General features: G+C 40.2%; 1 protein-coding gene across 1 annotated transcript in view; it reads right to left on the bottom strand.

Annotated features, from left to right (window-relative positions):
* The window catches only part of KIF27 (kinesin family member 27), an 80,572-nt gene extending 67,936 nt beyond the window's left edge, over positions 1–12,636 (bottom strand). Inside the window, exons 1-2 of the mRNA XM_040620200.1 lie at positions 12,487–12,636; positions 6,699–7,082 (exon numbers count right to left, since the gene is read on the bottom strand). Coding sequence (XP_040476134.1) covers positions 6,699–6,996 — 298 coding nt within the window. The 5' untranslated portion in view covers positions 6,997–7,082; positions 12,487–12,636. The remainder of the gene's footprint in view (positions 1–6,698; positions 7,083–12,486) is intronic.
* Between the last annotated feature and the right edge of the window lie 437 nt (positions 12,637–13,073).

Below are 13,073 nucleotides of genomic sequence, written 5' to 3'. Positions count from 1 at the left end.
ACCCATTCTTCTAGGGCACCTGGGTGGCTCAGTCAGTTAAGCATTCAGCTCTTGATTTCGGCTCTGGTCATGATCTTGGAGTCCTGGGATCAAGCCCCACATCAGGCTCCCCACTCAGCAGAGTCTGCTTGTCTCCCTCTGCCCCTGCCTGTCCCCCTGCTCTTGCTCTCTCTCTAAAATAAATAAATAAATCTTCAAAAAAAAAAAAAGTTAACACCCATTCTTCTCAAACCATTCCAAACAAAAAAGACAAGAGGAAGGAAAACTTCCAAATTCATGCTTTGAAGCCAGCATCACCCTGATACCAAAACCAGATAAAGATGCCACAAACAAAGAGAACTACAGGCCAGTATCTCTCATGAATATAGATGCAAAAATCCTCAACAAAATATTAGTAAACTGAATCCAATGATAGAATTTAAAAAATCACACCGTGGGATTTATTCCCACAATGCAAGGGTACTTTAATATTCACAAAGCAATCAATGTGATACATCACATCAATAACAGAAAGGATAAAACCATATGACCATTTCAATAGATGCAGAAAAAGCATTTGACAAAGTACAACAGCCATTCATGATAAAAACCCTCTGCACAGTAGGTCCAGAGTAGGTCTCCACATAATAAAGGCCATCTATGAAAAGCCGACAGCCAACATCATAATCGATGGTGAAAAACTGAGAGCTATTCCCCTAAGGTCAGGATTAAGACAAGGATGTCCATTCTCACCACTTTTTTCAACATAATACTGGAAGTCCTAGCCTCAGCAATTAGGCAAAATAAAGAAATAAAAGGCATCCAAACTGGTAAGGAAAAAGTAAAACTCTCACTATTTGCAGATGACATGATACTTCATGTGGAAAACCCAAAAGACTCCACCCCAAATTTGCTAGAACTCATACAGAGATTCAATAAAGTGGCAAGATCAATGCATGGAAATCAGTTGCATTTCTATACACCAACAATGAGACAGAAGAAAGAGAAATTAAGAAGTCGATCCCATTTACAGTTGCACCCAAAACCATAAGGTACATAGGAATAAACCTAACCAAAGCGGCAAAGGATCTGTACTCGGAAAACCACAGAATACTCATGAAAGAAATTGAGGAAGACACAAATGGAAAAACATTCCAAGCTCATGGATTGGAAGAACAAATATTGTTAAAATGTCTATGCTACCTAGAGCAATCTACACATTCGATGTAATCCCATACCTCAACTTTTTTCACAGAACTGGAATAATAATCCTAAAATTTGTATGGAACCAGAAAAGACCCCATAGCCAAAGGAATGTTGAAAAAGAAAACCAAAGCTGGTGGCACCACAATACCAGACTTCAAGCTCTATTACAAAGCTGTTATCATCAAGACAGTATGGTACTGGCACAAAAACAAACACATAGATCAATGGAACAGAATAGAGAACCCAGACATGCACCCTCAACTCTATGGTCAACTATTCTTCAACAAAGCAGGAAAGAATATCTGATGGAAAAAAGACAGTCTCTTCAACAAATGGTGCCGGAAAAATTGGACAGCCACATGGAGAAGAATGAAACCGGACCATTTCCTTACACCATACACAAATACAGACTCAAAATGAATGAAAGACCTCAATGTTAGACAGGAATCCATCAAAATCCTAGAGGAGAACACAGGCAGCAACCTCTTTGACTTTGGCTGCAGCAACTTCTTGCTAGACACGTCTCCAAAGGCAAGGGAAACAAAGGCAAAAATGAACTATTGGGACTTCATCAAGATAAAAAGTTCTTGAAAAAAAAAAAGATAAAAAGTTTTTGCACAGCAAAGGAAACAGTCAAAACCAAAAAACAACCAACAGAATGGGGGAAGATATTTGCAAATGACATATAAGATGAAGGACTAGTATCCAAAATCTATAAAGAACTTACCAAACTCAACATCCAAAGAACAAATAATCCAATCAAGAAAGGGGCAGAAGACATAAACAGACATTTCTCCAAAAAAGATATTCAGGTGGCCAACAGACCCATGAAAAGATGCTCAACATCCCTCGGCATCTGGGAAATACAAATCAAAACCACAATGACATACCACCTCACACCAGTCAGAATGGCTAAAATTAACGAGTCAGGAAACAACAGATGTTGGCGAGGATGCGGAGAAAGGGGAACCGCCCTGCACTGTTGGTTCCCAGAGTGGTGCAGCCACTCTGGAAAGCAGTATGGAGGTTCCTCAAAAAGTTGAAAATAGAGCTGCCCTACAACCCAGCAATTGCACTACTGGGTATTTACCCCAAAGATACAAATGTAGTGATCCAAAGGGGCACCTGCACCCCAATGTTTATAGCAGCAATGTCCACAATAGCCAAACTATGGAAAGAGCCCAGATGTCCATCGGCAGAGGAATGGATAAAGAAGATGTGGTATATATATACAACAGAATTATTACACAGCCATCAAAAAAATGAAATCTTGCCTTTTGCAATGACGTGGATGGAACTAGAAGGTATTATGCTAAGTGAAATAAGTCAATCAGAGAAAGACAATTATCATATGATCTCACTCATATGTGGAATTTAAGAAACAAGCAGAAGGTCATAGGGGATGAGAGGGAAAAATGAAACAAGATGAAACCACAGAGGGAGACAAACCATAAGAGACTCTTAATTATAGGAAACAAACTGAGGGTTGCTGGAGGGGAGGAGGGTGGAGGGATGAGGTAACTGGGTGATGGACATTGGGGAGGGTATGTGTTGTAATGAGCACTGGGTATTATATAAGACTGATGAATCACAGACCTGTACCCCTGAAACAAATAACACATTATATGTTAATTAATTGAATTTAAATTTTAAAAAACTGCAACAATCAAAACAGTATGGTACTGGCACAAAAACAGACACACAGATCAATAGAACAGAACAGAAAACCCAGAAATAAACCCATAATTATATGGTCAATTAATCCTTGACAAAGGAAGAACATACAATGGGAAAAAGACAATCTCTTCAACAAATGGTGCTGGGAAAACTGGACAGCTACACGCAAAAGAATGAAATCCCTCTTTTACCATAAACAAAAATAAATTCAAAATGGTTTAAAGACCTAAATGTAAGACTTGAAATCATAAAAATCCTTGAAGAGAGGACAGGCAGTAAGGTCTCTGACATCAGCCGTAGCAACATTTTTCTAGATACGTCTCCTGCAGCAAGGGAAATAAAAGCCAAAGTAAACTACTGGGACTGCATCAAAATAGAAAGCTTCTGCACAGCGGAGGAAATAGTCAACAAAACTAAAAGGAAGCCTACTGAATGGGAGAAGATATTTGCAAATAACACCAATAAAGGGTTAGTATCCAAAATTTATAAAGAACTGATACAACTCAACACCCCAAAACAAATAATCCGATTTAAAAATGGGCAGGGGCACCAGGGTGGCTCAGTCATTGATAGTCTGCCTTCAGCTCAGGTCGTGGTCCCGAGGTCCTGGGATTGGGCCCCGCATCAGGATCCCTGCTCAGCAGGAAGCCTGCTTCTCCCTCCTCCACTCCCTGTTTGTGTTTCCTCTCTAGCTATCTTTCTGTCAAATAAATAAAATCTTAAAAAACAAAAAAACAAAAAAAAACCTCTTAAAAAAAAATGGGCAGAAGACATGAACAGACATTTCTCCAAAAAAGACATCCAGGTGGCCAACAGACCCATGAAAAGATGCTCAACATCTCTCATCAGGGAAATACAAATCAAAACTACAATGAAATGCCACCTGACACCAGTCAGAATGGCTAAAATCAACAACACAGGAAACGACAGGTGTTGGCAAAGATATAGAGAAAAAGGAACCTTCTTGCACTATTGGTGGGAATGCAAACTCGTGCGGGCACTATGGAAAGGAGTATGGAGGTTCCTCAAAACTTAAAAATAGAACTACCCTATGATCCAGTAGTTGCACTACTCGGTATTTACCCAAACTATGAGAGCAGCCCAAGTGTCTATCAACAGATGAATGGATAAAGAAGATGTAGTGTACACACACACACACACACACACACACATGACATGGAATTATTTGCCATTAAGAAAGAATGAAATCTTACCATTTGCAAGCACATGGAGAGAGCTAAAGAGTATAATGCTGAGCAAAATAAGTCAGTCGTAGAAAGACAGATACCATATGATTTCATTCATATGTAGAATTTAAGGAACAAACAAGCAAAGGGAAAAAGAGACAAACGAAGAAACAGGCTCTTAATTACAGAAAATGGTTACTGGAGGGGAGGCTGAGGGGGTGATGGGGAAATAGGGGATGGGGATTAAAGAGTACACTTATCATGATGAAAAAGATGATTTAAAAAAAAAAGAATAAAAAAAGCTAGGGGGAAAAAATCAAAAACTGATTCTAATTGTGTTACCAAGTATAAAGTATTTTAGAGCAGTTAAAATATTTTAGGATAATAAATAAACTTAATAACTTTTTCCCTTAAGGTATTAAAATTGTATGCATGGCCTCTTAATAAAAGCAATATACTATAACTAAGTCACCAAGCTCTAAACATTTTATAACTCTTATTAGAATAAAGAACATACTGAGTCTTAAAGATCATAAAACATTTGCCAATAAAAAAAGGCTACAATCCTTAAAAAAAAAAAACACACACACAACTTACGGTGGAAAGATGAAATTTTTTATTTTGAGACCTAAATAATCTAGTATCTTTAATGTCCTAAATCCTGTATAACAGGGATTCTAAAAATGGTGGTGGTGGGACGGGGGTTAACGGGCACTTATGGCCCCTCCATTTAATCTTTGCAGTCAGGGCTTCCTCAAGCCACACAGCCAGCCTCCAATTCTTCCCCACAATCCTTACATGTAATGAAAAATGTTTCTGAAAGTCACAGATTCTATATTTGTAAAGTATGAAAGTAGAAAATATATTGCTTCATTACACATATACAGAATACTAGCAATAATTTTGGACAGGAATACATATATATGTACAATACTCAAAAGTTTGCTTTTAGTAGAAAAATACCAATACAGTAAACAATCTCAACAGAAGGCGCGGCTTTCAATCCCAGCTGTCGCTAGCCCTGTAACTGAACAAGTCCTTCGCTGAGCGCTCCGTAGCTGCAACTCCAGACTTAGAAATAAAGAGCAATGATGTTCAAGTTTCCTTCCAAGTCTACAGGAAATTCTAGCGATTCCACCTTTCCAAATTAGAATTACAAGCAGGAGAAATTATATCCTAAATATTTAGTATTTAAAATAGAAATCCAGGGGTGCCTGGGTGGCTCAGCCGGTTAAGCCTTTTGGCTCAGGTCATGATCCTGGAGTCCTGGGACTGAGCACCACATCGGGCTCTCTGCTCTGCCTCTCATTCAGCTCGTGCTCTCCTGCTTGCTCTCTCTCAAATAAATAAATAAAATCTTAAAAAAATAAAATAGAAATCCATATTTACATGTGAGGTGACGGATATGTTAACTAGATTGGAGGAATCCTTTGACAACGTATACATTTATCAAATCACCATGATGTACACTTTAAATATTTGTACAATTTTGTCAATTGTACCTCAATAAAACTGAAAAAGTAAAATAAAAATGTGACTTAAAAATGGGAAAAATAGACACCTTACACCACGTAATAAATTCTTACTGCCCTGAAGTTCTGGTTGCAGAACTCTCATTTCTTTCTACTTTAAGTTCTATTCAAAACAAGAAAGTGTTGCCAGAGGCAGGAAGTGGGGGAAATGGGTGACGATAGTCAAAACATAAAAAATTCCAGTTATAAGAAAAGTTAAGTTCTGAGGATGTAAAGTACAGCATGGAGATTATAGTTAACAATACTATATTGTGTATTCGAAAGTTGCTAAAATATTGGATCTTAAAAGTTCTTGGGCACCTGGGTGGCTCAGTAGGTTAAGCGTCTGCCTTAGGCTCAGGTCATGATCCTGGAGTCCCAGGACTGAGTCCCACATCAGGCTCCCTGCTCAGCGGGGAGTCGGCTCCTCCCTCTGCCCTTCACCCTGTTTGTGCTCTCTCTAGCTCTCTATCTCTCAAATAAATAAATAAATAATCTTTTTTTTTTTTTTTAAGTTCTTATGGGGCGCCTGGGTGGCTCAGTCGTTAAGGGTCTGCCTTCGGCTCAGGGCGTGATCCCGGCGTTATGGGATCGAGCCCCACATCGGGCTCCTCCGCTGGGAGCCTGCTTCTTCCTCTCCCACTCCCCCTGCTCGTGTCCCCTCTCTCGCTGGCTGTCTCTCTCTCTCTCTCAAATAAATAAAAGCTTTAAAAAAAAAAAAGTTCTTATCACAAGAAAAACTTTATAACTGTGATGTGATTGATGTTAACTAAACTTACTGTGCTAATCATTTTGCATTATATACATATATCAAGTCATTATATTGTACACCTTGGACTAATACGAAGTTATATGTCAATTATATCTCAATAAGACTGGGAAAAAATGGCAAAGGGCTGAACACTAAACACTGTCTTAAACTTGTTTCCTTAATCAAATGTAATCACAAATTGAACTATTGAATGAAACTTCAACATTTAAAAATAAATCTTTCAAAGATGATGATCTTATGAACACATCTGATTATCCTATAGATTATTTCATTCAGTGAATATGCTGAGCACCTACTATGCGTCAGGTAGTCATATTTTAGCTTCCCTCTAGTGTCTCAAATAAAAGTCGAATATAAGAATCTTACCAACATGGCCTCCTCCAATGGTGTAGGTCTTCCCGGATCCAGTTTGTCCATAGGCAAAAACGGTTGCGTTATAGCCCTCAATGAGTGACAACACTAGCGGCTTTATACATGTATTATAAACTTCATCTTGAGTGGAATTTTTGCCAAAAACAAAATCAAACGTAAAGACTCTATCTCTCCCAATGATAATTTGTTGGGTGTTTGGAATAACTCTCACACAAGCTTGATGATTATGAAGAACTTCCTTGCACAGCAGAGGTCGGATTCTTACAGCAACTTTTACTGGTATTTCTTCCATAGCAGCTTAGATTTTACTAAATAACTTTCTACTTAATATTCAGTATGTAGTGTGAGAAACATCCATTTTATGAAAGATCTGGACTCCTGTGTATCAAAATAAAAACAAAATTTAATTATGGACTTCTCTATCCTAATAAACTAACCATCTTCTAAAACAAAGTCAGTTAAAGCAGGTTTTGTTCCAAAAGGAGATAGTTACAACAAGTAAATCTATCTTATAAAAATATACCTATAATTTATGGATGAAATGATACGAAATGTCTGGATTTGCTGCGAAACACTCTAAGGGGTAAGTGCCATGAGTTGATAAATGATAAAGCTAAGAGATAAGTGCATAGGATTCCATCATGCCATTCTTTCTGTAGCAGTAATATGTTTCCCAGTTCATTAATCTAAATATTGAATAACTGGGGAGTTACAAAATTAAGGCAAGGAAATAATTGAGTAATTGTACACATGTGTTGAAAGCAAACTCTTTATAAGATTTTATAGCTACATCTCTTTGCCACAAATATTAGAAATAAATCCAAGAAAATAGTTTTAAGGATTTCTATAACTTTAAATCAATTTTTTTTCAAAAATAATCAAAACTAACTGAAAAACTGCTTTTCCACTCTTATGTTGTACTTATCTCTGAAAATCGCTCGTAGAATACATTAAAAATTAAATTGGTAGCTATACTTACAATGAACCTGAAAAATAAATTAAGAAAACAATTCCATTTATAGTAGCATCAAAAAGGATAAAATACTTAGAAATAAAAGACGTAAAACCTATACTCTGAAGACTATAAAATATTGTTAAAGAAAGTAAAGAAGATCTAAATACATGGAAAAACATCTCATGTTCGTGGGTTCAAAGATTTAACATTGTTAGAGGGGCGCCTGGGTGGCGCAGTCGTTAAGCGTCTGCCTTCAGCTCAGGGCGTGATCCCGGCGTCATGGGATCGAGCCCCACATCAGGCTCCTATTCTGTGAGCCTGCTTCTTCCTCTCCCACTCCCCCTGTTTGTGTTCCCTCTCTCGCTGGCTGTCTCTATCTCTGTCAAATAAATAAAATTTAAAAATCTTAAAAAAAAAAAAAGATTTAACATTGTTAGGATGACAATATCCCCCAAATTTGTCTACAGATTCAATGCAACTCCTATCAAAATCCCAGCTGACTTCTTTGCAGAAATTGACAAGCTGATCCTAAAATTCTTTTTTATTTATTGATTGATCCTAAAATTCTTACGGAAATTCAAGGGACACAGAATAACTAAAATAATATTGAAAAAGAACAAAGTCAGAGGACACACTTCCCCAATTCTAAAACCAAGCAACAGGAATCAATACAATGAGGTACTGGTATAAGACAAACTTAAAGATCAATGGAAAAGAACTAAGAATCCAGAAATAAATCCTCATGTATTGTTTAAAGGTTTTATTTATTTATTTGCTGGAGAGAGAGAGAAAGGAGAGAGCGCACAAGCTGGGGGAGTGGCAGGCAGAGGGAGAAGCAGGCTCCCCGCCCAGCAAGGAGCCTGATGCCTCACCATGACCTGAGCAGAAGGCAGATGCTTAACCACCTGAGCCACCCAGGTGTCCCAATAAATCCTCATATTTATGGGCAAATGATTCTTGACAAGAGCACCAAGACAATTCAATGGGGGAAAGAACAGTGTTCAACAAACAGTTGACACAACTGGATATCCACATGCATAAGAATGAAATTAGACTCCTACTTCACATCATATACAAATATTAATTCAAAGTCGTTCACAGACCTAAGTGGAAGAGCTAAAACTCATAAAACTCTTAAAAGAAAACACAGGAGTAACTCTTGATAACCTTGGGTTTGGCAATGGTTTGGCAGGTACAACACCAAAAGCAAAAGCAATAAGCTTTATGAGGAAGAACAGATAAAATGGATTTAATCAAATTTAAAAGTTTTGTTCCTCAAAGATATGAAAAATGGCTAATGAGCACAGGCAAAGATGCTCAACATCATTAGCCAGCAGGGAAATGCTATCAAACCCACAATGAGGTATCACTTCGCACCTGTCAGAATGGCCAGACTCAAAAAGACAAGAAATAACAAGTGTTAGCAAGGATGTGGAGAAAAAGGAACCCTCCAGCACGATCGGTGGGAATGTGAACTAGTGAGCCACTCGGAAAACAGTATGGAGCTTCCTCAAACATTAAAAACAGAGCTACCCTATGATCCACTAATCGCACTACATGGTATTTACCTAACGAATACAAAAGCACTAATTCGAAAAGATATATGTACCACTCTGTTTATTAGCATTATTTACAGTAGCCAAGATATGGAAGCAACCCAAGTATGCATCAATAAATGAATGGATAAAGAAGATGTGGTGTGTGTGTGTGTATGTATGTGTGTGCAACGGAATATTACTCAGCCATAAAAGTGAATGAAATCTTGCCATTTGCAACAACATGGATGGAAGGTATTATGCTAAATGAAATAAGTCAGACAGAGAAAGACAAATACCATATGATTTTTTCCCTTCTTTTTAATGTTTGTTTGTTTATTTACTTATTTTAAGTAATCTCTACACCCAATGTGGGGCTCGAGTCTCCCATGTGAGACTAAGAATTGCACACTCAATGGACTGAGCCAGCCAGGTGCTCCCCATATAATTTCCCTTACATGTGGGAACAAAACAAAATAAACAAACTAATAAAAAGCAGAATCAGACCCATAAATACAGAGAACTGATGGTGGCCAGAGGGTAGCAGGTTGGGGAGATGGGCAAAATGGGTAAAGGGGAGTAGGAGATACAGTCTTCCAGTTATGAAATGAATGAGTCACAGGGATAAAAGTACAGCATAGCATCAATGGTATTGCAATAGCGTTGTACGGTGATAGATGAGAGCTGCACTTGTGGTAAGCACAGCATACCATATAGACTTGTCTGTACACCTGAAACTAACATAATAGGGTGTGTCAAGTACACTTCAATTTTTAAGAAGATGGATATTAATATATTAAAACATTTTTTTAAAAGACAGATCGGGGCGCTTGGGTGGCGCAGTTGTTAAGCATCTGCCTTCGGCTCAGGGCATGATCCCAGGGTCCTGGGACCGAGTCCTACACTGGCCTCCCTGCTCAGTGGGGAGCCTACTTCTTCCTCTCCCTCTGGTCCTCCCTCTTGCTCGTGCTCTCTCTCTCCCACTCTCTCTCTCTCTCAAATAAGTAAATAATTTTTTTAAAAAAACAACAAAAACAAGTGTCAGTGAAAACATACAGAATACAGAACCTTCACGTACTCCAGATGGAAATGTAAAATGATGCAGCCAACTTTAGAAAAGAGTCTGGCAGTTCCTCAGAAAGTTAAAACACAGTTATCATTTGACCCAGCAACTCCACTCTTTGGGTATATACCCAAGAGAAGTAAAAACTTAAGTTTTCATAAAAACTTTTACATGAATGTTTGGCTAAAAAGAGGGATGCCTGGGTGGCTCAGTTGGTTAAGCGTCTGCCTTCAGCTCAGGTCATGATCCTAGGGTCCTGGGATCGAGTCCTGAGTTGAGCTCCCTACTCAGCAGGGAGTCTGCTTGTCCCTCTGCCTCTACCGCTCACCCTGCTTGTGCTCTCTCTCTCTAACAAATAATAAAATCTTAAAAAAAAAAAAAAAAGCTAAAAAGAAAATGTAACAAGTAGTCTTGGTGATGTTTAAGTGCAGATAATGAAAAATAATCAGTTTGGGGTGTGGCTGGGCTCTTTAGAGAAGGGGAATCTTCCACAGTATCATTAAGTAACCTAGTAGATTATTAATAGACTAAAATAACATCTTCAGCCCTACTTGCTATAGAAATGCTAATAAGGACATATTTAATATTCGCTAGCCTTTAAAAAACTCTGCAGCAGTACTGTGCATTATAATTTTGTGAGCGGATAGTCTGAAAAGGATCCCAATAACAAATACATCACTCTACTAAAAGCCCACTGAGAGTAAAAAAATATCAGCTCCCTTGGGCTGCAAAATCCCAAAACAGAGTCAACGTGCTATATTTAATGGCCACAATAAACAAATGCACCTAACCTTGGCAGTTTTAATCATTCTAGTTAAAATCAGTTGTGAAAAAAAACTCCTATGTATGATATATCTTTTCTTGGATCCTAAAGGACGCCATAATCACTTGGTACTGGAAAGTTTTCCAAATAAACTACAAGGATGCTGTATGAGTTGGTTCTTCCAAATGTCTCTAAACATCTTCCAAATGTCTCTAAACACCTACATTTGAAGTTTTTATTATACAGATTATTTTTTTATTTACACCATCACAATAAAACAAAATGCATGGTCTATGTTAAGCCAAACCTAACTACTTTCAACAAAACTGCTAATAAAAGGTGCAGTGTAATTGGGATATTTTCACTTTCTAGGTTTTTAAAATGGGAAAGCTTAGCTACAAGGGCAAAAGAAATTCTATCTATTCTATTCTAATAAATAAGGGTCCCTAAACCTATGGCTTGCAAAAGATTAATATTCAAGAATTTAAGATTAAAAAATCCATAACACTTATGCTTTAGATTCTGATCAACTGCAGTCATCAGAAGCATATGTATTATGTCACCAATAAATGTAAGGAAAGGTGAGATCTGACTGGCTGGTAATATTTAGGCATACTCAATGGAGTTTTGAAATCAGAGAAAGGCAAGAGAATCTTTGATCACTGATGCCATGTCACTGATCAAAAAGAAATGTCTCCAAACACTGTTGCCATCCAGTGACCGTGGTTTTTCAGAAGTAATGGTCATCTAAAAATTGTGGTTTGCTAATATTTCCGTAAGAAACTTCCCAGCAAATGGGCACTGAATCGCAAAATATCTCAGAAAAGGTCCCAAATGCATAACTAGATAGAGAATAGAGGAAGTAAAGTGGGAAAACAAAAATCTGGAAACTTGGAGGGCGCGAAGTGTTATTTATAAGGTGTTTCAAAGAAAGAACTCGGGCACCGTTCTTTCTCAATGAAACCTGCCTCTGAGGGAGGAGGCTTTCCGACTTCTACAGCGCTTGGGTTGCACCAAAGTTTCAACATCCGCACGGAAAAAGGAGGCCTGTGACAAAGCGAAACCCCCATGGGGGTGGGTGGGCCCTCCTCCCATCCCCTTCAGCTCCCGCAGTTGGAAGCACCAGCGCCAGAAACACAAGATCCGATTTAGTGGGGTTCCGTCCGGCGTTCCCGCGCGTCCCTAATCCCCAGGCCCTTCTACCTCAACGGGGACCCCACTTCCCCTGGCCGTTCGGCGGCGTTTCCAGCACCGACCCCAGCCCCCTCCGGCGCCCTACTCTGCTTTGCTGGCGCCCCAACCGCCCCCCCACCCCACGAGCCGTCCCGAAGCGGCCCCCGACCCCCCACCCCTAGGCGGCGCCCCCTCCCCGCAACGGCGCGCTGGAGCGCGGGCGCCGGGGACAGTAGGGCGGGAGGGCGCCGCACCGCACCCGGCCCCGCCAGGCCGGCCCCCCACTCACTGACCGGCTCGAGAAAGCCCGAGTCTCCGGCGGCGAGCACAGCGCAGAACTACCCAGCTTCGCTCCGCCCGGCCGCCGCCGCCGCTCGGGCCTTTTGTTGTAGCGTGTTCTCCGGGCAACCGGCGAAGCCAGTCCCTGACGCGCCACCTCCTGGCCGGGCGCTCCGCCGCGCCCCAGACCCCGCCCCCGACGGTCCCGGTCCCCGGCAAGCCCCACCCCCAGAAGCCCCGCCCCACGGGGCGGGGGGAGGCCGGCTCCGGGCGTGGCTACAAAGCCAACTCACCGGGACTCTCAGAGCGCGGAACCAAAGGAACTTCTCACAGGTTTGCCAAGTGAATGTGAGAAAGACTCCCGTTATTTCAGTATTTTAGCTGCCAGTTCGGTTTATTCTTTTTTTAAGATTTTATTTATTTATTTGACAGAGAGAGAGACAGCCAGCGAGAGAGGGGACACAAGCAGGGGGAGTGGAAGGGGAAGAAGCAGGCTCCCAGCGGAAGAGCCTGATGTGGGGCTCGATCCCATAACGCCGGGATCACGCTCTGAGCCGAAGGCAGACGCTTAACGACTGAGCCACCCAGGCGCCCCCCCCCC

This window comes from Ursus maritimus, unplaced genomic scaffold, assembly GCF_017311325.1.
Source record: "Ursus maritimus isolate PB19 unplaced genomic scaffold, ASM1731132v1 scaffold_34, whole genome shotgun sequence".
Classification (NCBI taxonomy): Eukaryota; Metazoa; Chordata; class Mammalia; order Carnivora; family Ursidae; genus Ursus; species Ursus maritimus.
Note: the sequence above shows the minus strand (reverse complement) of the source record. Positions and strands in the feature narration are given on the sequence as shown.